The 27,066-nt window shown below is 38.7% G+C and overlaps 1 protein-coding gene across 2 annotated transcripts in view; it reads right to left on the bottom strand.

Annotated features, from left to right (window-relative positions):
• BLTP3B (bridge-like lipid transfer protein family member 3B) overlaps positions 1–27,066 on the bottom strand; it is a 60,738-nt gene that overhangs the window by 5,603 nt on the left and 28,069 nt on the right. For both annotated transcript variants that reach the window (XM_052774425.1, XM_052774424.1), the window contains 11 exons: positions 26,546–26,726; positions 25,090–25,173; positions 18,621–18,803; positions 18,400–18,518; positions 16,414–16,555; positions 15,445–15,638; positions 11,960–13,458; positions 11,368–11,543; positions 9,799–9,935; positions 8,061–8,211; positions 1,731–1,987 (listed from right to left, as the gene is read on the bottom strand). In XM_052774425.1, the coding sequence (XP_052630385.1) occupies positions 1,731–1,987; positions 8,061–8,211; positions 9,799–9,935; positions 11,368–11,543; positions 11,960–13,458; positions 15,445–15,638; positions 16,414–16,555; positions 18,400–18,518; positions 18,621–18,803; positions 25,090–25,173; positions 26,546–26,726 (3,123 nt within the window). The remainder of the gene's footprint in view (positions 1–1,730; positions 1,988–8,060; positions 8,212–9,798; positions 9,936–11,367; positions 11,544–11,959; positions 13,459–15,444; positions 15,639–16,413; positions 16,556–18,399; positions 18,519–18,620; positions 18,804–25,089; positions 25,174–26,545; positions 26,727–27,066) is intronic.

Here is a 27,066-nt window from a genome sequence, read left to right as displayed (position 1 = left end):
TACTGTACTCAACAGAAGAGAAACTTCACAAATTACTTCTTTTGGGGTGTCCCCAGGAAGTCTTTATAGTTCATTATCCCTGTCAAGCAGAATAACGCAGCCAGTATCATCAGAAACTATACACATCAGCATTAAGCACATAGCAAGAAAGCTGTTGAGATATAACTGCCAAAGCTTCTCGAAACACCAATGAGACTGCAGTAGAAAATGCAAAAAATAAAATAACCTTTCCTAAATTCTTCCTCCCCATGAAACACACCGCATCAAGTCTCATGCAGAAGAAACAAAAGAATATACTGCATTGAATAGGCAATGCAGCATAAATTTGAACCATATCCTTTTGCTCTTTATTACCCAACAACTCTATAGAAATGAATCATCTGTATTGTATGTCAAATTTGCAGTTTGTCAACCACCATGAGTAACTTCACTGTGACTCGTGCGCACTTCTGAGTGAGCACTTCAGTGCTTTCACTGCCAAGCAGACTCTTATTGCTGGTTTATTAACGTGTATTTCCCACCTCAAACAGCTGCTTCCTCAAGAACATTTTGCTGAAGTCTGCCTTCTTGCCAATAAACCAGCACAATCCTGTTTTTAAATTTAAATGACTATATGTTAAGACTTTCCTTTTTGCATTTGGGCATTCACGTTTGCGAAACACTGAAACCCAAGGAACAGATCCACAGCTCTTACAGAAAGTGCTTGTGCTACTCCTGTAGTAGAAAGGGCCCTAAAGGAGTGCCTAAGGATCCTCAGGGGGTGGAAAAGCTGCATCATGGAGGGAGGGAATAGCGATGCACTCCAGTAGGACACAGTAGAGAGAACAGTTGCCCTTCCAGTCAAGAATGATCTTAGCAGAATCAAGGCCTTAGCCCCAGATGCAGAACTGGAGCTGCTGCTCCAGTCCTCACTTTGTTCAAAGTTTAGATGGGCTATTATTAATTTCCAAAGCAATGCTATAATTATCTTATCTTCATGTTTGGTTTTTTTGTTGTGTCCCTGCCCATCCCACACCCAAAAAAAAAAAAAGTGTCCTTATCTTTATATTCAATGGTTGTGCAGCACAAAACTCACCATCTCCTTTAAATGTCTGAAAGAAAATCCCCAAGGAGACTTAAGCAGGAGTGTCCTCTTAATGTTACTATTTTAAGCTATGGTGGTGCTAAAAGCTTGCATTACTTAGTATCTGTTTCCAGGTAGAGCAGAACATGAAATCTGGGTCCTAAGAAACCGCATCCAAGTGGTTTGAACTGGAATTCCCATAACCTTTTTCCTTTGTTTGTACTGAACTTTCATTGCAAGAACTATCCTCTAAATAGGAGAGAGAATTAACCTCTAAAATTTGTGTTTTGTAATTAGAAAACCATTACTATGCTAAGCAAAAAAGCCGAACCAGAAAAACCCACATTCTGCCTCTAGGAACTTGGCATACCTTGCCTATAAAACTCCCAGACACTTTCACTCTACAAAAGAGACTGGGAGAGGAGAAAAAAAGTATAAAATATTAATTCATATAAATAGCTTCGTCATGCAGAGAATTCCCTTGTAGGCATACCACAGAGCTAACCAAATCTATGGATTTTTAAATTGGTTTAGTGTTATCTAAAGACCTTCCACAGTATGATAGCAGGTTCTTTGAAGTTAACTGTATCCAGATTAGTAGTTCATCATCAAAGAAACAAGAACACGTTTTCTTTTAGAGCAGCCAAATAGCTCATTGTTAACATACTTTTAGGTTAATCCTTGCATTAGAAACTTTTATCTTCATAGGCATCACTTCTGCAACAGTTTCGTCTTCTAGAAAATGCTGAATGTTTGTGAGGGAAGATGTTAGAAATTCAGCACTGAAGTTCTCTACGTGACACTGAAGAAAACCGTTTTTTACAGCCAGCAGAGAATGTATGACAGCACTAGGCCCACTTTCCCATCTCAAACTAATCTCAGGCGATGAATTAACTGGTCCAGCCACAGATTTACAGTCAGAACCTGTTGCAAAAGGAAAACAAATTTGCATTAAAACTTTGCAATGTGCAAAAGAGCAATTATGATGCAATTACTTCTACCTCTATTGTCCAACTGATTTTCCAGAAGTACTTTTGAAGTATTATCCACGAATTATAGCATTGCAAATACAGAACTTCAGAGTAAATTTCTAAGTATATCACTCCAAGGTACTAAAGAAAAATAAACAGTACATACAAGGACTAGCAGCTCACCGGAAAAGAACAATATGGAAGTATCACCATGCACAAAGAATTTGTTCCCTCAATGTCTTGTCGATGGAAAAACAATTATTTTGCATACTTTCCCACTAACTTCTTCAGTTTTTATTTCAGAAGAACATTTAAGTCAGTTCACTCTCAGGACAGCAGGTATTCTGTTGGAAAGGCAGAATTTCCTGACGCAGGAACTTACTTGCTAACACACAGGAACATGAAAGGCAATGCAGTAAGATGGAAAACATGAGCACAGGGTGCCTCCACTGTTTGGGTGGCAGTAGATTTGAACCTTAAAAAACCTCTAGCAGTTTCTTGTTGGTTGCAGTACCTTTAACCAGTAGGGAGAGGGAAAAAAGAGAAAAAAGGGCTAAAAAAGAAAAAATTTAAGGTAACCAGATTGGGGGGGAGGGGGGGGGCGGGCGGGGCGGATGGCCAGTATCCGTTTGTTGTACAAAAAAGAGGGTTCACCACCAGAAATAATTATGCCATGGGATTCTCAAGTCATTTGGTCACTATGATGGCTGACCCACAGAAATTATCTGTATGACAAAAAGTGTATTCCTAGTAATTATATTAAGAAGCAAACATTGAAACTTAAAGATAGCTGAAATCAAAGTAACTCAAGTAAAATGAACTGAATTATGTCAATTTATATTAGTAGAGCATCTAACTGTTAAACAAATTTGAGAATTAAAACAAAAAAATGCTTCTTGGTTTAAACTCTGGAAAATCCAATTTCCCTCAGGAAAATCCCATGTTTATAAGCTCAGAAATTGGAAAAAAGAAGTGGATAAAGTTAAATTTAAAGATGAAGTAAGACTTCCTTTTTCTATTTTTGTTTCTTTAATACTATTCTTTCTCCTCTCCCCATACTACTGACACGCAGTTTATTGTAATCTCCCCTTCCTGATTTCTGCTTGTGCACGTATGAGCAATTACCAGAAAGCTGAAGAGAAGGCACACGGGAAACCTGCTAGCAGCCTTCCAATACCTACCATGAGGTTACAAAGACAAAGACAGAGTCAGGCTCTTCACAGTGGGGCTCGTCAGAAGGTGGAGAGGCAACAGCTCGAATTGCAACGAGAGAGGTTCAAACTGAATGTAAGGAATGAGGAAAATTAAGCAGTGGTGCAGGCTTCCTAGAGAGGTTGTGCAGTCTCTGCCCTTGGAGGTTCCTTCCAAGAGCTGATTGGGATAAAGCCCTGAGCAACCTGGCCTGATCCGAGAGCTGACCCTGCTTTGAGAACAGGATTGGACTACAGACATCTGGACATCGCCTCCACTCCTCTACCCTCAATTATCCTGTGATCCTATGAAGTGCAGGTTTCCTCTGTGGTGGCTTCTTTGCTGTATACTATCTAATGCTAAGTAATAATGCGTACTCTCACAAATACAGTGTACTTTACCACTCCATTTCAGACAGAACCTACCCTGAATAATCTGACTTGTACTGCAAAAGAAAAACACAGTATGCTGGTGGGCTGCAAGTTACATTCTCTTCAGTAAAGCTTATCCTGGATGCCTTCATATAAAGAAAAACCATACTTCACAGAGTTAGTGTTCCTTCTGAATTACACAGCTGGTTTACAAGGCACTTGGTTAAAGTCCAAGGCGTCACGGCTGATCACATTACATTTGCGAGACACGAGCTTTCTGATATATCAAGTCTCTATAGTTATACTCGGGTATCCTGTTAAAGAGAAGATATTTGCAGCATGTGAACGTATTTTTAAAAGGTATCATTAGTATATTGTTAATTGCTCCTGCAATGCTATAACAACTGTTCACAGCACTAGCATTTAAGGATTCGGGTTCTTGATATGCTAAACCAGATGAAGCACAGATCAAAACTGTATAAACCAGATGACAATTCACTAAGTCACACTGACACTATGCTGGGTCAGACTCATTCAAAAAGTTAGGAGGTTAGCTTTGAGTGAATAAAAGTTACGCAGATGAGGCAACGTGTCCACGCTGAAGTTACAGCACCCTCCCACAGGTATCCCACAGGTCTTTGCAACAATCCCTTTTGCATTCTCCCAAGTTCTTGTCCCCAGGATCAGTATCTCTAGATCCTCAAAGCCTTTTCAAGGTAGGATCATAGAGCATAAGCTTTCTTTATGGATAGATAAAGATTTTCTGTCGTTGCAAAGTTGCAGATGCACTTAGCCTAGTCACTGGCCAGAGGCAGACCCAGAGCCGAGCCCCAGTGATGACTGGTTACCAGTCACAGCAAGTTCTGCACTGGACCTAGGAGGAATTCCTGTTTGCTCTTGGGAAGTAGTAGCAGGGGAATGTTACCTTTCAGTTCCTCTTAAGCAAAACTACAGACCAGATCGCTCTGAGATGCCTCTGCAACCTTCACCAGCAGCAGCTTATAAAGGGCCTATTGAGAACCTACAAGACAACAAAGGACATTGGCGCAAAACTGGCTTTGGTCCAGGTTCCTAACAACTGGAGAAGTGGACCACATCCCTAGTGGGGATGCTGCTATGGCGCCTAGAAAAGTTAAACACCTACTATGTTCCTGGACAATGTGCTTCCTCTGAGAGGGAGCCAAACTAAGGAAAACAGATGCATGCAATGCTCATGGATACCAACTATAATGAAAGATGCCGTCTCCAGGAAAATGGCTCCAAAAGAGTACTGGGAAGAAGGTTTTGAGCAGTCAGGAGGAACTGTATCAGTGTCTGTTTTGTACTTGTCTATTTAAAAAAAAAAAAAAAAAGTGGGGTAAGAGGAGGGGTGAGAAGAAGGATAATTAACTTTCTATATTCATCCCAGAAAACATACAGGCTAGTCAACTGTTGCAGACCAAGTGCAGTCAGACAGACATATAGCAAGAGGCAGTAACTTTATTCAAGTAATACTGTCACAGCCTGAATGTAGTACAGGTCTGAAAACTGTAATTTCTAGTTTCAGCACAGCATGCAACAGACACTGCCTGGAGCTACAGCAGCCCGGCAGAGTAATTAATTTGCTTTCCTATCTGTAGATTAATCGGGTTCCCCTTTCTGTGTGGTGCCGAGTTCTCATGGATGACCTAGCACAGCAGTAGAGTCAGGGCACATGCACATATTTATTGGCACTAGAGTCACGGTAGATGAACATATCAATCGATCTAGGTTGACAAAGACCAAATGAACATGAGAATCTTCAGCCTCTGCTGTGAACCAGAACCTCTTCCTTTGCTAGCTCTGTGAATAGAGGTTTCCACAACAGCCATGACTCCATCCTTCAATCCTTCCAATGTTTAAGAAGTGCTAGATCTCACATTTCCACCTCCACCCCCCCAAAAAAAAAGCACAGTGCAAGTATGAGGTACCTTTTGTGGCTCTAGTCCAGACAGAAGAGATTAGCTAAGCTACCAAGAGTCCTTGAGAGGAAGGGCAACTCTCCAGATGGGAGAACAATGACCACTCTGTCCAATGAGTCTCTGCAATTGCTTTGGGAAACTTTGTTTCCCTCAAGGATCTATATTCTTCCCACAAATACAGAGAAAGAAGTAAGCAGTATGTGCCCTAAGTACTTCCAGACCAAAAAAGAGTGCCTGCGTCATTGCCAGAAGAATCCACTAAAGTGTAGAAAAGTGGCAGAAGAAAAGACCACACATTCAGTCTCAGCTGTGAAGTCAATCTTGTTTATCTGGCAGATATCTGGAAGGGGCACAGTCAGAGGATGGAGTAAAAATCGCATTAAACAATACAAAAGCTGCTATGAACTGCTGCTCCCTTTTCCTCCAAGCACGACAAGGTCTCAGTAAAAGCACTGCTCTTCCCAGAGTACCTCTGCCATACTCTATCCCCCCTTCTTTTGTTATTGCTGCCAGACAAGATGTGATAAAGGCATGGTCCTGCAGCCAGCCCTGCAGGGAAGTGCACAGCTGCCACATTGCCCTCAAACTTATTCCAGCTAATTAGGCACACTCTTCCCTTTCTACACCTACTCCATTAACAGTATAGTAGCTTTTAAATGGTTATTTTTACCCAGAACACCTTTGTAGACTGTAATTATGACTTGATTATTCATTGCTTTGCATAGTTCCTCAGTTTACTGGTTACAATTGTTAATTCAGCACTAGAGAAAGTTTTATTAAAGGTCTTGGGCGGGGGGGGGTTGCTTTTATTGGGATATTTTCTTACGCTTTTGCTCACTTGTTCTCGTAGTTGTATTTTGTTACTATTAACTCATTTAAATTGTTCCTTTAGATCTAATTCTCACGCTTCTTCCCAGCCTTGATCCTCTGGAATTGTTTGTTTTTTTTTTTTTTTTAAACCTGCTTTCTCCCTTAGTTCTTCTATTAGAATAAATGTGGGAGATGGGGAGCAGCAGTGGCTGCAGAAGATTCCTGACTCAGTACAGAAAGCACAGCCCTACAGTGAAGAGAAAAAAAGATCAGTGGAGAGAAGATGCACATTACAGAATGGGAGTGACCAGCAATGTACAAAAAAAAAAAGCGTTGCTGGCCCACCAAAATTCACCCACCCAGATAGCCACCAGAAAGAGAAAGGAAGACATATGAAGTGGAAGTATTTGGAGATTCCAATCACGTTATAACCTTTTGTCCATAAAATAATCAGCCAATGCACAAGCCTCTCATAATCAGCTGAACCAGAGGAAGCAGGTTCTAGTTTTAGATCCACATGAGAGCAGGAAGGTGGCATGTTCTTACTACTTACTCCCTCTTGCTTTTACAGAGGATATGACAGATAACCAGAAATCAGTTTGCCTGCTGTATGAACTGAAGGTCAGCCATGAGTCTTCCCTGCTGGACCTCCCTCTTGCCTTCAGATGCCTGAATGCAACTGCAGCATCATGCAACAGCTGCTCAGGCAGCAGCTGCTGGCAACCGCTCAGCTTATCAGCAAATGGATTCTTTAGCTAGGGCATCAGAGGCTGTACCACCAAGCACAATTTCCTGAAGAAAATCCGTGCTGCTGGAAGGCTGGAAATAAATGGGAGCCAACAGCTGCTATAGCTCTTTCCTGGGAAAGCAGATGAACCAGAAGCAGGAAGCAGGTGCATCAGGGATCTGCCCCAAAACCCCTACAGCGCAACGGAGCTGGCATCCAGCAATCTGTGTGGAAGGCTGGCAGAGGGGAGCAAAGCAAACTGTGACGTGAAGCGGCACGCCAATACATCATGCCAAGAAAAAAACCTCACAGTATGTGAACTAGGTTTTCTGGCAGAGAATGTATATGTACTCAGGCCCCAGAACAGCTCTGACAATACACTGGTTGATCTAGTTATGCAAATATCTGGCATGAAAATACACCCTGTGTTGCTATCAAGCTTAAAAAAAAAAAAAAAAAAAAAAAAAAGGCAAAAAAAAAAAAGGCTGTCCTTGGAGCTCATCTTTCCTGACATGGAGTCAATTTTTACCTTTTCTTAAACCACAGATGATAAATCTGTTTAAACTGTGGGTGTTAATTTAATCTAGAGAAACAGATCTTGAAGAAAAGAAAGATCCCTTCAAACCAAGGTACATTTAAGCAAAGTATCGTTAGAGCAGTAAGGGAGTTCCATCTTCATAAAATAACAACATAATGTAATGCAACTTATTTGATTTGAAAAAAGCAAACTAATGACCAGAATTCAATGCAACACATTTTTTTACTCACACTATCAGAAATAGTTCCATTTTTATTTCTTTCCCTTTTAATGTACAGCAATTAGGAAAGAAATCAGAGTAGATATTCTAAACCAGCATGAAAAGGATGCTATTGTACCAACATAAAACTGGTTTTGTGCTTTACGGCTAATACAGTGTTCTTATTTACTTAGAACAAATGTTTCCAACTCCAATTTCACAACACTGAGATCTAATTGTTAGTTCTTACCAACAGTTCTGTTGCAAAGATAGTGTCGAACACTGATATTTCCCAACTGATTTGGTATCACTTGGTTGACCTGTAGGCATATTTCTGTGTCTTCACCTCTGATGTCAATTTCACCATTAACGCCAAATATTTGGAAAACCACAACAGACATCTGTAAACAAAATCAAGATAAAACAATATGAAATTGTTTTTTAAGTTCTGTCGAAACCTTTTCTCCCACAAAAGGAAAAGAATCTTTGTATCCTTAACCCTTGCTCACAGAAAAGCACAAAGTTTTCTCATTTCTTCTTCTTTTCTTTTTGTACCCATTGGCTTGACAATGGGTTGCTCAATTGTCTGTCCAAAGACAGACACTTGTTTTTATAACCCACTAATACCAATTCAGAATTGGACAGAAAAAGCCATGAAAATAAGACAGACTTTCCCCACTCTGACAAAGAAGCATGTGACCTATGTGACACCTGAAATTTTCTAAGGCTGCATTCAACTTCATGCATATCATAAGCACAACCAAGCATTTGCGGTGCTGAATCAGACCAGGTTAAAGAACCAGGATAGGCTACCAAACTTTGGCTATCTGCATAGTAGTCAGCCCTTTTTCTCTATTTATTGGATTGCTGTATCTTTCAAAAAAAAGTAGCAGCCAGTTTCAAAAGTCAGCTTTGGTATCAGAAGATATATGTCCATCATTACTACTGTTTTGGGCTCATTTTTCTAATGACTTATTAGTTATAGTCTACAAGTAGAAAAACATATGCTAACATGCATTTGCATAACAATCTGAATGAATTCTGGTTTCTCCATATTACCTATATGCACAGATGATTGAAAATTTATTTAAAAGGAACCAATCATTGAAGTGAGCTGCTTTTTTTTCTCTCTTTTTTTTTTTTTTTTTTTAAATGAAGGTGATCCACAAATAGTTTAAAGCAAAGGTAGGATTACATGACTAACATTACTAAAAAGGAAAATACGTCAGCAAGCACACAACAGATTTCAGTAAATTCACTGTCTGTCTTTGGGCCCATATACTCTTAGGTTTCCAGTTCATGACTTTAACTGATAGAATAATATTATTTAAGAAGCACTGATTAGGGCAAGGATCAGCAAGGTATAAGTAGATAGGCAGATGGAAAAAGTTGGACCCTGCATAATGTCTCAGGGAGGGAATGTCTCTCTACATGCACTATTCTTCTAATCTTCTCAAAATGCTGGGCATTCTCTAAATACTGACATAACCCTGGACAAGAGGCATCTCTGATCTGACCCAGTAGGGCTGTTGTTACACTCCTATTTGCAAATACTACAGAATGCTACCAGTGCTAAGGAAACATCTCCATATAAGAGATGTCAGAGTTATGGTGCTTTCTTTTAGATATACTTGATGATGTTAAAAAGCTCATTTTAAATATCATATTCAACAGAGCATAAAAGAACATGATGATATTACAAAATATTGCTATGTACTAAAGCAGAAATATTTTCTGACATTAAGCAGCTACTGTCATTTATCAATAGTGGCTATAGAGGAGACAACAAGGACAGAGAATGCTCAGTGTAACTTGGATTAAAATCTTCATTTGTACTTAATACAAATGCACTAGATTTATAGGCTTACATAATACACTAACAAAAGTTCCCCAAACTACTTGAAAAATCACCTCTAGAAGCATGAGTTTTAGCTCTATTTTAAGGTTTAATTTACTGAAGCATGTATTCTAATGGAATTCAATATTACCATTTCTTCACTAGTCTCATGGGCATTCTCTGAAGCAGCGCTCATGGCATCTGGAGATGACCCATCACAATTTTCAATCACTGTGCCTCCTTCATGGGCATTTTCTGATGGGCTTTGATAGTTTGTGGCTGTAATACCTTCCGCATATACATCAGAAAAAACGCAAAGTTAGCATAGCATAACCTGAATCACTCCTGCATTAAGAATAAAGTCAGTGTCTGTTACTGTATGCACACATTAACTCATTTTTTAAGATGAGTTGAACGACTTATTAAACAAATATTTATGATTGAACTGCCAAATCCATTCCTCTAACAGAGAGTTCAAAGTTCTAGATGCTATGCAAGACAAGATATAGTGACAAAACCAAAATGGCACTCTACATGCATTGTTTAAAAAATTGTGAAGGGCCTTTTTTAGTCTTTCAAATCAAATATAAAACTGATCCAGCAGAAAAAAAGGTTAAAGATTCCAAGCCATGTATCTAAAACACTGCACAGTGCCTTTAAAGCAAATGCTTGCGGTTTTATGTTTAGAGAAATAAGCTATATATATTTTCGTTAGAGTGATCATGGTAATGTTTCCTTGACAACTAGGAAGCATGCAGACTTAACCTGCAGTTAAATATTGTTTAACAAGCTAAAAACACATATAAAGGTTATTTAAAACGGAAAGTATATTTTATGGCATGCTCCCACACAAGCACATGCAGGAATACTACAATGCAAATATATAACAAGTTTGCAAGTAAAGCATTCTTCTCATTGCTCTAGACTGAAAAGAAACCCTACAGAAAAAAATATTGTCATTCTTTATTCAAAGTAGAATTTATCAGAAAAGAGGTACCAATAAAGTCGTCTTATCATATTTCCTGACATTAGAAAATTATTTAATCAGTTTTGCCAGAAAGCTACTAGATCATTACAATTGCATAAGCCCACAATACTACAGACTATATAGACATAATTACCATATGCCTGAATTTCTCCCTCAGATCTGGAGTAAACGCTCATGCACAGATGAGCAAAAATTGGACAAATACCTGCTGTTAGACCGTCGATAGCTAGGTACTGCTCTGTAAGGAACAAGCTGCAAGGAGACTACCAAATCTATCTGCCTGGTAACAAGCATGGTGAGTATTAACAAAAAATCCATTTCTTTTTCATCTACTTGTAAAATTAAAGCTTCTTTACCACTTCAAGCATAACACTGATTCAGGGTACAAACCTGTAAACACTTACAGCCAAAGCAACAGCTTTCAAGCAAAGCAGGGAACAGTTCTGCTTAATTCAGAGTTGCAACATAGCACTGCAATGCTTTTACTCTCCTCAAGAGGAAAATTACTTAGTGTTTAATTAAGTAGCACTACGTAAGTAGCATACCTTATTGCTTTCCCTGAAAGCATGTGATATGCTGTGAATATATTTGACATTACTGACCGGAGAAGCAAACAGAAATAGTGCTGTAAAGTATCCAGGATTTGCTGTGCTACAATCCTTTTGAGTATTATTTTAGTAACAAACAACATTTTCATGTATTGCTTAAAAATATTTTGTTAAACCTACTTACCTTTCTCCAGAAAGCTTTGGCTGTCACTTCCATCACTCTCTATCAAATGATCCTCTAGCATCATACTATCAATAGAAATGGTATCCAGAGAGACTTGTGATGGACTTCTCTTCATATTCTTGTAAGAAACAGAGAATGCAGGGAGGTTGGACGGGCAGCGTTCCTTAGGCTTTGCACTTTTTAAATATAAAGATATCAGGAAATTATTATTTCAAATTAAAGGAATTAGATAGAAGTTACTTTAAAAAATTCCTCTAAACCAGGCAAGATACAAAAGAAAAAATCTGATTATTCAATAATCCTTTGGCAAGAAAAAGATATAAGCATAGAAACAACATGCATTCCTGTAGATATTTGCGTCAATATTTTTCTCAATATGTATTAACATTTAAAGTGAAAGTAAATAGTTTAAATCAATTAACAGCTCACTTTAGCTTTGACTGAATGGTGGATACTGCGTATCTTATATCTTTACATACTTTTAAAATTCTCATCTACTAGATGTTCACTTCCATTGACCGTTACTAAAAGTATGTGGCCAAGATTGACAAATATTTTCAAATAGAAGGAAAATTGATTCAATCTTCTGTACCTTGATGAAGACTGGGATGCAAACATTCTAACTGAAGTCACCTTCTCTTTGTTGATTTCAAGCTCTTCAGATTCTAAGGCAGTTTCTGTTTCCAAGTCAGTGACTTGGTTAGGACAGCCTTCAGTTGTGCCTTCCTGTTCATTTAACTTACTTGAGAATATGTTTTTGTCATCCTCTTTATCAATGAAAAATTCTGTAGAATCTTCTCTCTTATTTAAAATGGATGTTGAATCTCTAGGATGCAAGCTACTTTTCTCACTTAGAGGTCCACAGACCTCCTCTGAATCACTTCTACTAAAAAGTCCACTGCTTCCTCCTTCACTCGTATCTCCCAAACCTTTATCTGACGCATCATCTGAAAATGACATTCCTTTCTGAAAATCCGTATTACTGTCCGATTTAAACAAAAGAGGATCTATTAAAATTCCTTTATTAAGTTCAGCATTCAGAGGCTTGCAGTCATTTACATAATCAAAATTAGTAATACCAGCTTGCACTATCTTATTGCCAACTAATTTACTCTCTGAAGTAAGAGCTTCCCCATTTCCCAAAGGGGAGAGTTCTGATGCCATGGGACTTCCTTCTTCCACAACTGGAGACTTACAAGGGTTTCCCTGAGTCACTGGATGGAGTAGTAAGGCTAGTTCTGCACTTTTCAGTAGGATCCCAATGCAGACATCAGTTTGCTTTGCAGGTTTTCCTGTCACTGCTTCTACATCATTCCTTAAATTTTCTAGGAGCAATACAAGAGATTCGTGGAGAAACAGCAAAAAAAGATACTGGTAATGATTGATCTGCACGCTCACGTGTTTCTGAACATGGACAAGAACATGTACATCTGCATCAGAGGAAGAGCTTTCAGAAAACGCTCCTGAAGTGTCTGACATTTGAATGCCATTGGTCAAGGGCTCTGTCTCACTGCTGTAATATTCCTTTAGAAGTTTTTTACGTTGCAGTCTATTAGCAAGATCACTAGATTCACTTTTTGGAATGTTCAAAGCTGTCTGATTATGCGATAAAAGCTCTTTTTGTGACTTTGCAAATCTTACTGGCTGGCAAATCCAAAGTGAAAGTGGGAATGAGTCCACAAAGCTTATTGGTCGGCCTTTCCCACTTTTCGTTCCTTCATAATCTATCCAAAACTGGGAAAAATGCAAGGCCCAAACATCAGTAGCTGCAGATGTCTTTAATGCATATTTATTCAATTTTGGGATGATATAACCTTTATAAACATCATGCATTTTAGTATCTTGTTCATGAGCATGTCTCTGGAAGATTGGATGCAAAAGATTAAAATTCTTCTGGGACTTAGGAAAAGTGGTGAAAGTTCGACTGAAAAATTCACAGTCTTTGAAGTTCTGAAACAAAGCTTCTAGATCAGAGTGTCTGCAGTTTGGTGAGTATCTTGTATTTGTAGCAATCATCTCTGAACTTTGAATGGAAAGTGCACGAGGTTGATCTTTATGAATTTCAGGTTTGTTTTCACATGGGATGATGAACTGCAAGAAAGAAATATATTTTGTCTAGTTAGAAATGTGTAGATTAAGAAGGTATACAATTAAAGAAACAAAATAATAGCCATGACAGCTAAAATAAAGGAACATAATCATAGTTTTATGAGAACTCAAGTACACTAACACAGAACAGGGATAAGTCAGGCTCACAGATTATCACTTATGTTTCCCTTCATTTTTAAGAATGATGCTGTGGCCTCTAAAACTCAGTGTTTGTATAAAAATGTAAAGGTCTCAGGCTTTTCTTATGTGAAGGATTTAGATTTAGTTCAGCTACATTAGGCTGAAGTGTCTCATTTCTTCAACTCAGAAACAGCTTGGCAGAAAGTTTCTTCAAGTGTTCCAAGTATTTACAACTTTGAACTCCAAATTATAATTCTCTGGCTTTCAAACTGATTTGTCAAATAGGGTTTTTCACTACAGAGTACTACAGTATTTTATTTCTATGTTAATATACAAAGAAACAATTAAACGTGCTAACACAGCTAATATTCTTAACGTTGCAGAACACAGAATAGGTATTTTGTGATCATTATCTGATAATCATAATAATTTTTTTTCATAATAAGAAAATACTCCAACTCCTAAAACCCAACAAAATAGTTCAGCATACCGGATTTAATTTAACTTGCATATCTTTAGTGCAAGTTTTAAAGGAAATATATATTTTTATGCCAAATCCTGTAATGGATGTTGTTGACATGGACCTTCGCCACACTAGTTTTGATAGTATCAGTGACGCTACCTTCTGTCACAACATCTCCATGCTGAATCTAGAAATATCAGAGTGAAAAGAAGTCATCCTAAAGACACTTAAAAGATGGGAGTGATGAAGTTTCTTCACGTAAATAAAAGGACTTAGAACAAAATAATCAAATATGTAACTATGTCATAATTAACTATATGATATGTAAATATCAAGCACACCAATAATAAAAGTCATAATTTTCTAGAATAAAAATAATGCAGTTAATACAGGGATGAAATAATTAATATGAATCAAGGTCTGAGGGATTTGAGAATACTTTTATCTTCTCTTAGTTTAGTGAGCTATTCACATGTAGTAACTCACTATTAGATCAGTCTGTATTTGTAGTTGCCTGGTTGTTAGCTCTCAATAATTGTTTTCATTCAGTACAAACCATGTCCTTTTAAAGTTCCATTAAATATGCGCCAAGAACCTTAGGAAGATAACCATGTCTCCATATGTTATCTCTTTAGAATCCTTGAAACCTCTCCTGTGGGCACCATCGAAAAGACTCGTTGTTTTGCTCACCTCTGAACCTTGGAAACCAATGCCCAATGCAAATCAGAGGGGGCAGAAATTGTCTGCTGAACAATCCTTCTCCTCCAAAGGAGGAGACAAGGGAAGCAAAAATCTGATGTTCAGCTGCATTAACAAGCATCACCCCTCTGGAATAAACATATAGAGAACTTCTATACCTGAACTACAGCCAAGGGCCAGCGTGAAACAGAAAATGGTGAGAATGGGTTTTGGAGAAGGAAATAAACCTTCGGTTGAACTGCCTTCTTTACTCCAGGCATTCACTAACAAGACAAAAGTTTTGATATACTACAACCAGAGTAACAAGGGAGGGCCCTTGCATTAATACAGAGCGCAAATAGGAATTTTTTGCTAGTCATTTTTACTTTAATGCTCAATTTTTTTTCTTCTGCTATGTCAGCTTCATTGAACACAGTGAAATAATTTGTTAATACTCCCATTCAGGTCTTCAATACAAAACCAAAATACCCCTAGGACATAGACAAAGTAGCATGGTAGACAGATGTCTGTCTTCAAACCATCATATTCTGCATAGCTTTCCAGAGCAGCGTTGCTTATTGTGTGGGTTGTTTGTTCATTTATTTGTCCATTTATTCCTTAAGCTGCTTTGCTCACAGCTATTCAGAGTAAGAGAAAAAGTCTTTTCCTCCAAGGAACCACAAAACCCCTCCTCAATGACAGCGTACCTTTAACATTAGTCCATCAACTCTAACATCAACATGTTCATCTGATTTTGAATTGTCATTTAACTTGTACATGGCCATGAACTGAATAAGACTCTGTTTCAAATCCAGCACAAACTGATTTAGCCAAAGAATACTTCTCTCATCCAGGGTGAACTGTAAAGCATTCAGCTGGCCATACAAATTTGGACATGGAACTAAAAGAGAAAACAAAACAAAATCATGAGAGTAAGTAAAATTTTTAGGGGTTGGTTGATTTTTTTTAATTTTTTTTTTTTAATGAGTACAGACTTACATTTTCACCAGTATTTTACATCAGAGAAAGAATGGAAACCCACTCCTTTGGTCCCAAGGAAGAATAAATTGTTAGGGGATACCTAAAGTGATGCTTCTTTCTCTCACTTCAAGCAAGTAACTGAGTTTTTGAATGTAAAAGCTAATATTAGAATAGAACGAAGTCTGAGGAGAGGGGGAGACTGTCCTCATTACAGAGGGAGGGCAGGACCAATGAGATTTGCTGTCCTCAAGTCCTATCCCCAAGAAATCCACTGACATATCTGTATATAAAACAGGGCCAGCCCCATAACACATTAATAAAAATAACTCCAGCAGATCTTTGTTGCATCTTAGATACTACTGCTATAGTTTTGAGTTCTTTTATGTAGCCATTGAGTTCTTTTATGTAGCCAGACAGTGGAACTGCGGAAACAATACATGTATGTTGGAGAACGAATAATTTATGTCAGTAAAAATGCTGTGAGTGTTTTCAGACTTAAAAATCATATTTATAAAAACCAGTATTTATAGAAGTTTGCCAGAAGCAAGCACTGTGGAAATGGAGCAGTGTTGTGTTCTTTCCATTTTAGAAAGCCATTACCTATTTCCAGTTGTCAACCTGGAATCAGTATTAAGCTTCATAAAGGTGAAAGTAACACACAAAATTTATGGTCTGGTACCAAAAAAAAGTCTTACTAGGAAAGTCCTTTCCATCTGGGTAGTAATATTCAGTGAATTCAATATGAATAGCTGGCATTTCTGGTGGAAGATAAAGTGACTTTTTATTGCAAGAGATAAGAGCTTTAGGGGAAGAACGACATTGGTCTGCTGTTGAAACCTGTAAAAGATAAAAGATTCATTTCATTAATACACTACATTTTTATGAATCATTAAGCATTTGTAGTTGCAAGGCACTGCTCCTAGTAGGGTAACATTCCACTGCTCTCAGATGTAGATCCCCAACTACATGAAGTGCTAACAATGAGAAACCTAGTTGCCTTGTAGTAGAAGCAATCCGCATAGAACAGTTTCACAAGAAAACTACATAGTATTAACAATACCAGATCCCCTTCCTTCATGCCAGGCAGGAGGCAGCAGGTCACTTTCAAAGGCATTCAGTAGAAGCCTAGAGTGATCTGGTATCCTTATTGCAAACACTACAGGTACTGTATAAGCAATTAAGCTAGGACGTGGTATATTTGCATACCGTCTGTCCAAAAGGATTCCATATCTTGATGATAAGGGATAGATAAGCTAGATAAGTTTATTACACAACTGTTAGGAAGTCCTTGTACTGTCGTAAGGACAGATTCCAGTACATGGGCCAACTCTCGACTGTACACTGCTAAGCAAGGTGTTCAGCATGCACCTGGCAGAGGTATGTATGCTTGGCTATGCCCAAAGTCTACTTCACAGGAGAATCAAGACACTATAGAACAGTAATCCTCCGTTTCTGATTCCTTCCAATGTAAATTATGAAACAAGAGATGACCTTTTGATATATATTTGACCTTAAATTTCTTGGAATGTGCCCTAGTTTAAAAAGTACCTTGTCAAAACAAAGTTCTTTCATCCAACACTTAGTAGGTCAGACTACTAGTTTGAAATCAGCCAACATATTAATATTGAATATATGATGATGTCTACTTGTGTTAGTTTCACTGGAAATAATGAATATATAACCTTTATAAGCCTGCTTCACTCTACATAGCTGTTTTCAAGCTGCAAACATCTCTGTATTAACACACACACAAATTCAAGTAATAACAGATCTGTTTGGAAAAAGAGCTTTTTGTAGATTGTATAGAAATGATGACAATTAAAAAAATTGAAAATGTATTTGTGTAGGGAGGAAGAGGAGACAAGCATCTGAAGAGTAGAAGGCAAATGAAAACACTGACAGTACAAAATGATATTATAAAACCACTTCAAACCCAGATGAAGGCTTCTGGCAGCAAGCTGCAACCTCCCACTCTACCAGAAGCAATATAGCAAAAAAGCACTGAAAACTGGAACAAGAGCAAGTAGAAGTCACAATGACTAAGGGCACACACTAAGCATTTTTGTTAGGACCTAAAATTTAGTAGTAGATCCTCCTATATCACTACCATTCTGCCTTAGAGATATACTCCTCCTCTATTCCAGTTGCCTCCTATCTGCACCAAAGAGTGAATCTGGACCACAACCAGTAACTAAAACTACTCAAACAAATGGGGGGGGGGGGAAGAATGATTAAGGTGTCTACTCAAAATATCACTGAGGGAGGGAGGGGCTGGAGAAAAATTTTAAAAACCTCTTAATTTAACATGTAAAAAAAAAACCCAAATCCATGTACTTTGAAAAAGATAATAAGAAAAGCATGAAATACAAACCCACATATTAAAATATTGGGTACCTAACACAGTACAATGAAAAGATGAAATTCCAAATGTCAGGATTTGGGGAACAGTAGAACTTGGATCAAAAACATAGTTATGATAGGGTATCATCTAATACAAAGTCGGTAAGAAAATATCCACCAATTTTAACAAAGCAGAAGCAGGCCCATAAAGGTCTAATCCAATAATGAATGGAAAGACTTCTACTAATTTCAATGGGCTTCGGAATTGTCCCTTAAAAACCATAGTTATGTAACAGTCAAGGGCGAAGAAGCCCCAGTTTTACTAACTTGAAGAAATGTACCTGATATATATTGAAATCTGCAAGTCTAACCACAATAGGACTAGACATCAGTTTGCCCTTTGGTTGTTGGGAAGATACAGAGGAAGCCCTAGATGTTCCTTTCGGTATCTGTTCCTTGCCTGTAGGAAAGAATAGTGATGAAATCATTGAAAAGAACAGTCTTTTTTAGAATAGTTTTAACATTTCATGGAATTAGAGCATTAGTGATGCAAACAAAGTACCTGTTTGTAGGTTCTGAGGACATACAGCAGGTGGTGATATGGGAGGAGAATCTAAGACCTGGTCCTTCACAGCCTGCTTAAGCAATTCAACATTGCTTTTGAATTCATTTAATAATTCTTTGGCCCATCCACTCCTGGTTTTAGTGGCATCACTATAATGCATCCAGTGATTGCAGCTGTCTCCTGCAAATAAGAAGAACGGGGGAGATACTAACTCATTTGAAAGTTTGCTTCTAACCGGATAACAAGTTTCCACTACTTCATAATTCTTCTTCAAAATATAATCTCATTGTATGCTGTAATTATAGAACAACAGAAGTTATAACAGACGTTAAAACAGAAGTTATACATTACATAAAAACAAGTCTCACTGCTTCACAAAATCACTCAGAAAACAATGTAATATTGCCACCTGCCTTTAAACACCACTAACTAATGCTGAAAACATCACTGAATATTTCCAGTTCAGAGAAATCTGATAACATGTTAATGTCACACGTGAGAACGTGCAAAAAAAAGTTTCCCTGAAAAAAAAAAAAAGAGCAAGTAACAGAGCAATGTTCTCATGCTTATTTTTTCTAAGCTTCCTTCCTGCCAGAACTGTGTCCTAAGAAGTTCCTGGTCCCTTTCCAGAAATATGTTCTTTTTGTCTTGGCTCTCTAGCACCTTTATGGCACACAAACAAGAAGGTAAGTTCAATCAGTGCTGCAGCACATGCAGCCTTAAAAATCAAGCCCAGTGGAAATTCTTTTATTCCTAACATGTTTCTGTTGGTCAAGCATTTAAACCTCTGAAAGAACGCAAGGATGCAATACAAATAACTTCTAACAAGTGGTACCTCACTCTTCAAATACCAGCATGCGAAAACTTACTTTATTTAGGACTTAACGAGGTTTTGCATACTTACACTGGGGATGTCTAGATATGGTTGCTATTAAAATAGGAAAATGCTTTGGGAAAAAATTGTGATTTCAAGTCTAAATGCAAAGATGGAAGAAACTTTAAAGGAGGGGCCTACCACAAGAGACAGCGTTTTTCCCCTGCCTCACAGCCTTCTGATGGTTATTCATATCTTTCTAGCTAAGGAAGAAGAGAAAGGAACAGGGCAGAAAACAAAAAGAGAGCAAGAGGGCAAAGATACATTAAATTCAAGTCCATGAAGCTAGGATTCTACAAAACACGGCTGAAGTGGGGTCACCCCAAGCATATGCACATAAACTCTGAAGCACCTACAGGACAGCAGCATTATAGGGAAAGCTCTCATATCCCTTCTGGGAAGTCAGTATGGGCAGGAGCCTCTCTGAAGTGCTTGTACACTAACACACGCAGCACAGGCAACCTGTGGGAGCAGAAGGAATTGGAGATCTGCATGCAGTTGCACGGCTGTGATCTCATTGGGATCACAGAGACACAGTGAGATAGCACACACGCTGAAATGCTGCAAAGGATGGACACAGGCTCTTTGGCAAGCACAGGCCAAGAAGGCAAGGCGGGCGAGTCACCCCTTCAGTGAGATCAGTGGGAACACATGGAGCTCTGCCTTGGGATGGATGATCAGCCAGCTGAGCCCTTACAGGTCAGGATTAGAGGGCAGACCAACATGGATGATGTTGTGGTGGATGTCTGCTACAGACTGTCTGACTAGGAAGATGATGAGGCCCTCTTCAGACAACTGAAAGAAGTATCATGTTCACAGACCCTGGTCCTCATTAGGAACTTTAGCCACCCCAGTATCTACTGGAGGGACAACACAGCAAGACACAAGCAATCCATGCCAATTCTGAAAGTGCATCAATGACCACCTCCTAACACGAGTAATCAAGGAGCCAAAGAGAGCACATGCTCCGCTGGACCCAATTCTTACAAAAAAGGAAGAACCTTTCAGGGATGAGAAGGTCAGGGGCAGCCTTGGCTGCAGTGACCATGACATGGTGGAGTTCAGGATTCCGAGGTGTAGGAACAAGGCAAAAAGCTGAATGACAACCCAGGACTTCAGGAGAGCAGCCTTTGGCCTGCCTGAAAGCATCTCATGGGATATAACCCTGGCCAGAAGAGGGACCCAAGAGAGCTGGTTGATGTTCAAGAATCACCTCCAAGCCAAAGAATGGTCCACCCCGAAAAGCAGGAAATCTAGCAAATATGGAAGGAGGCCTGTGTGGATGAACCAGGAACTCCTGACTAAATTCAAAGATAAAAAGGAAGCGTACAAGATGTGGAAACAGCATCAGGTTACCCCAAAAGAATATGGAGGATGGTGTTAGGAATGCCAAAGCCTATCTGGAGTTGAATCTAATGAGGAGCATTAAGGACAACAAGAAGGGCTTCTACAGGTGTATCACCAGCAAAAGGAAGAGTAGGGGAAGCTTGGTCTTGCTGCTGAATGGGACATGGGACCTGGTAACAAATAACATGGAGAAGGCTGAGGAACTCAATGCCCTCTTTGCCTCAGTCTTCACTGGTAACACTTGCCTTCAGAATTCCCTGGTCCTTTAGACCTTTGGGAAAGTCTGGAGCAAGGAAACCTTCTCCTCAGCAGAGGAGCATTACCTTAGGAAACATTTAAACTGATGAGACATGCACCAGTCCATGGGATCCTAATGAGATGCAAACAAGTGCTGAGAGAGCTGGCCAATGTCATGGGGAGGTCACTCTGAATTATCTTTGAAAGGTTGTCATTGAATAGTGATGAGGAAAGACTCCTGATGACTGGAAGAAAGCAAATGTCCTTCCTATCTTCAAGAAGGAGGATGAAAAGAACAACAGGCCAGTCAGCCTCACCTCAAAGAAGGTAATGGAGGAAGGTAACAGAGAGCAACAGAGCAAATAATCCTGGAAACGATTTCAAAACACATGAAGGACAGGAAGGTGATTGGGAGTACACATGCACAGATTTATGATCGAGAAATCATGCCTGATGAATTTTACAGCTTTCTACTATGAGATGACCAGCTTGATGGATGACGACAGAGCAGTGGATGCTGTTTATCTCAACTTTAGCAAGACTTTCAACACCGTCTGTAACATGCTCAGTGACAAAATGAATTATTGACTAGGTAAGTACATACTGAGGTGGACCGGAAACTGGCTAAACTGTCAGTCTTCAAGGGTTGGGAACAGCAGCATGAAGTCTAGCTGGAGGCAATCATCTGTGGTATACCCCCAGGGCCAATACATCTTCATTAATAACCTGGATGATGGGACAGAGTGCACCCTCAACAACTTTGCAGATGGTACAAAACTAGGAGGAACAGTTGATACGCGAGGTGGTTGTGCTACCATTCAGAGGGACCTCAAGAGGCTAGAAAAGCGACCCAGCAGTAATCTCATGAACTTCAAAGGGACATCCAAGTCCGGCATCTGGAGTACAGGCTAGAGGTTGACCAGCTGGGAAGCAGCTCTGCAGAAAGAAACCCAAACCTGAGACAGTAGAGTTCAATATGAACTAGCTATGTGTCCTTGATGCAAAGAAAGCCAACAGCACCTTGGGCGGCTTAGGAAAAGCATTGCCAACTGGTCAGAGGAGGTGATCCATGACCTTTACTTAACCCAGGTGAGTGCTGGGTCCAGTTCTGGGCTCCCCAGTACAAAGCAGCCATGGACTTGCTGGAGTGAGTCCAGCAAATAGTCACAAAGATACTTAAGGGGCTGGAACACCTTTCAAGGAATGGCTGAGATAGCTGGGATCATTTAGCCTGGAGAAGAGAAGGCTCAGAGGGATCTTATCAATGTGTATAAATGACTGATGGGGGGAGTAAAGATGAGGGAGCCAGATTCTTTCTCAGTGGTGCCCAGTGACAGGACAAGAGACAATAAACACAAATCTCCACCCTTGGAGCTATTCAAAACTAACTGGACACAATCCTGGGAAGCTAACTTTAATTGACACCACTTTAACCAGAGGGGTTGGACTAGACAATCTCCAGAGGTGCCTTCCATCCCCAACTATTCTACAATTCTATAAATGGAGATGCCATTGCCACATTTATCTGTGAAAAGTGAAGAGCAGGCCAGATTGTAACAAGAAAACAATATTTTAGTGGAGCTGGCACTGACGTTCCTACCATCTGAATTTATTGCTGGTTGTCCAGGAAGAAAATGCTTTCCAATTTCTCATATTGTCTCAATATATCAGCTTGATCAAGAATTTCCTGTGCTGCAAAATGTCCTACATGATGGCAAAGCAGCAGCTTTCTCTGATCATCATCCAGCAACACATCAGCTGCACAGATACTGGGTCTGGATAAAAGATTCTGTGAGGGCAGGTCTGGGAGGACTAGTAAAGCGATGGATTGCTGTACAGACAGGTTTACAATATCCAATAAGTCTGGCTTATGTTAGGGTTATCACAGTCAATGGACATACAACCTGCTTCATTTTTGTTAAGTACTATGAAAGGCTATTGTTGGAAGGCTTGATTTTCCATGGGTTAGAAGTTCACCCTACAGCAAATATGCCTCAGACTCCCTTCAGAGTCTTTCTACGTGGGGTCTGTTACAAAACCAACCACCACCCCCCCCCCCCAAGAACCCAACATGCAAAATAATTAACTGTTGAGGGCTTTTTCCTGAAGGTTTAATCGCAATTTCCAAGAAGATGATACCAAAAGAGCTATTTCTAGATATTCCGTAGGCCAGAAAGGTAGAAAACCAGGAAACAGTCTGGTAACAGTCACAGAAGAATATAGCTATTTCCTCCTTCCCCACTATTATAGAGTATTAATTTGGTGTTGTCCTTCAGTATGCAATATTGCAGAGCCTTGACTTCAGGATAGGAATGCTCTGCATATCAGGTGATAGCCTGATAAGAGCAGTATATAGAGGCATGATACCTACAAGGCTAGAGAACTCCCTTTGAACTTTCAAGATTAATATGTGCTCCTTTGAGTAAAGGAACTCTCCTCTCTGTGACGATAGTTTGCCCATAGAATTGCCACACTTTTAGAAAAGTGACCTCTTAAAAAGGAAAAAAAAAAAAAAAGATGACCTCTTAAAAAGGAAAAAAAAAAAAAAAGGATGACCTCTTAAAGTGGAAAAAAGAAACTTTCTGGCATGTTGCCTTCCCCTCCACACATCCACCCTTTTGGATCAAACACCACCACCTTTGGCAGTTTTTTGTCATAGCTTATCAATGAGACCTAGATTTCTGTTACTTAAACATACTTGTACAGAAAACCATTTAAGACTGCAGAAGAACACTACCTTTAGAGGCACCACCTTTGCTCTGCAGCTGATCTTTTCCATCTCTGGTTTCACGTAGTGGGAGTTATGTCCCATGTAACCATTACCTAAAAGCATTCTCAGTGAGCTTCTAACATGCCCATCCAAGAGCCTACAGTGCATGGTTCAACCTAGCTCTGAGGAGAGCTCACAGAAATCATAGATAGACGAGACCCTCACTTCGACATAGAAATCAGAAGTGACAGTAAATGAAAAACATAGCTGGTTCACAAGACAGGCATGTGTTAAACCTCTGTAACTTAAGGTCCCACTTTCATAGGACAGGAAACCAATATCACAAATTTCAAACCATATTAGGACAATCTATAGCAAGGAAAGAATATTGTTTTTCTTAAGCATATTCTTTTCTGTGGCTGTGCATATTTATTTGACCTATGCTAAATTACATTTTTTAAGGTGCAAAAACTGTACTTGCTACTTATGAATGAAATAGATTGACATTACAGGATTCCACCTGCAACCATGAGTGTCAACAAGGACATGAGGCAAGCTATGGCTAATTCAATCTTTAATGTACGTGAATAATCACTCCAAAATGAGTGGTCTGTGTTAGTAAAAAGCAAAACAAAACACAACCAACCCTCCCCGCCAACTAAAAGCCCCTCCACTGTACTGGATTGCCTTTGATCTCAAATACAACAGCAAATGTATTTTGTGTCTTCTAAATTTTTTACATTTCTATAAAACCTATTTACTAGAAATTATTTGTAAGAAATGCTTCTTTGGAAATTTCTAACATCTGTTTAATAACAATTCCTTAACAAAAGGCTATACAGTTGAACCTCTACACACTGGGATTCTTGTTTAGCAAAATAAAAAACAAAACATTGCTTGGAAATAGACATAAAATAGACTTCTATATGGAAAAAAAATCTAGCAGATTGACTCTTGCAAATATCCAATTAGTGAATTCTCAATCTGCCATACTGCCTTCCTCTGTCAACACACAATTCTTTTCATGTCAGAAATGTGTAAACACCATTTTGTTGACCAAACAGAACAGTGAAAAGGAAAAGTGTTTGGCCTAAAATTGCTCATTCACAGAAATTAATTGGTTCCCAGGTTGTTGCTTTTGTTGGGTTTTTTTGCATATAGAAGGAAATAAAAAGGTGTGCATTTCAAATGCTTAGAACGTTATTATCCAAGCTGTATACATACACACACACAATTTTTTTAGTATTCAAGCAAGATAGTTAATTCACAACTAATTCACAAAATGCTCATTTTCATACCTGCTTTGTGAAATGGGTAATAGTCCACTGTTAAATAGCTGAAGGAAAGCTGCATTGCCCCTCCTGTAACACGCCTATTTGAGTCTGTAAAATAAAACTATGCTCAGTTCTGCAGACATTGTATTTAGCATGTTAGTTCTTACGTTGCTGCATTAGTTTAAACAGCTACTTCTTCCTCCCCTTTCCTGGCTCTCCTTACAACCTCATTATCTTCCCTCAAAATTTTCATTCAGATAGTCTTCACTGGTTTCTAAAGATCAGCTTTTAGAACTCCTGTGTTCTGTACTCGGTTGCTACTAACAAATTGCATATTGTTTTAAACGCTATTAAAAAGTAGACAACTCTTTGAACACATATTGCTGCAGTTTTTCTGAAACAAAACTTTCACACTGAATATATGATTATGATCAGTCATTCGAAGTCAACATTTACTTTCAAGAATATTGTACATACAATTTTTTTATTTTATTTGACAAATACTATTGCAGTAAAGAGGTCTTCTCAGAGTCTTCTCTTCTGCTTTTTCCACTGCTAAATTTAAACTTCATGGCCAAAAATAAAGGACCAATAAAGAGATCTTGTTAAGAATGATAAATCCCAACTGCAGTAGATACACCACATGTAAGGAAATATGTCTCTAGCCAGTGAGCCTTATGCTCTGCTGCTCTGCAAGATTCTTCCCCAATCAAGGAAATACATTCACTAAAACCTAAGTTTTCCACACTCTTTTCTTCAGCAGACCTTGTATGCCTCTCAATTTTTCAGTAACTAGCCAGCTCCTTGGATATACACCGATATGTCATTCTCTTCTGATCACTTTTAAAAGGCATGAAAGAAGTGTCATTTGTCGTCTTTTTTTCTGATTCTAAATATGGCTATATGCAATAGCCTTTCATTTAAAAAAAACCCCAAACCCCAAAGTACAAGTATTACACACAAAATTATAAAGCCACAGAACACTTGTTCCATTCTTTCCATGTGCTGCAGAGCATACCAAATTCTCCAAATTACTAACAAAAAGAGGACTGCTCTTTTATTAGTCTGCATTTTATAAGAGTAATACAGAAGCAGATTGTACAGTGGCCCTTTCAAGCCACAGTATTGTTGCCACTGCATTCTTCATAACCCAGTTAACTTATAATATAAAAGAAAAAAACAGCAGTAACAATCAGACTGGACAGAATCAGTTTCTAGAAGACAGGAAAAGCACTGAAGCTACTAGCACTCTTAGCAGTTTTTATTGCGTCTATTCCAAAATAATTACATTTAATAATGAAATGTTGTCCTAATAGAGGCATCTAGCCAATTTTAAATGTGTCTACAGACACTGAAGACAATTCTGAATACTCCTTTAAAATAAAGACAGACTCTTGATTAACATTATCGTATTCTCCCAAATGTCTTCTAAAAATGATTATGGTTCACAAGCATGTTACTTTTTTTTTTTGAAAGTTACCTTTTTCTTTAGCATGGATATCATCACATATATGTAGATCCAAATGAGAAATTACTAAGTGATGAGAAGTTTCCTTAACATCAAAATCATTAAACAATTTTACTATTGCATCGTTTTGATCAGGTGCTGCTGTTGTCTGGTGCGCTTTCACCTGCTGAGAGCTGGGTGCAGGGGCAGAGCTCTGAAAAAAATACTTAGTCATGTCAATTTATAAAGTTTATCCTTCCTTTCAACCAGAAATATTCTTTTTCTTACTCAAAACAGGCCTTTGAAATAAGGAAAAATCTGCATCGCATGCATTCACCTTGGATCGTTATTGAGATTTAAGTGTGCTGTTTTAGAATAAAGCTAAGTTGAGCTAATGCCTAGGTGTCACAAAGAAGCAATACCAGTGCATCCCCCATTCTCCTCCTCTTCCCCCACACTTCTTTACAGCCCTGTCACTTGCAGCACTGGTATTTTTCTAACTTTTGTTGCAAGCTGTTCAGGGAGCTAAACCAGCAGAAAACTATCAATTTTTT

The sequence above is a fragment of the Harpia harpyja genome, chromosome 23 (assembly GCF_026419915.1).
Source record: "Harpia harpyja isolate bHarHar1 chromosome 23, bHarHar1 primary haplotype, whole genome shotgun sequence".
In the NCBI taxonomy this organism is placed as follows: domain Eukaryota; kingdom Metazoa; phylum Chordata; class Aves; order Accipitriformes; family Accipitridae; genus Harpia; species Harpia harpyja.
The sequence above is the reverse complement of the archived record's forward strand: the minus strand, read 5'-3'. Positions and strand labels throughout refer to the sequence as shown.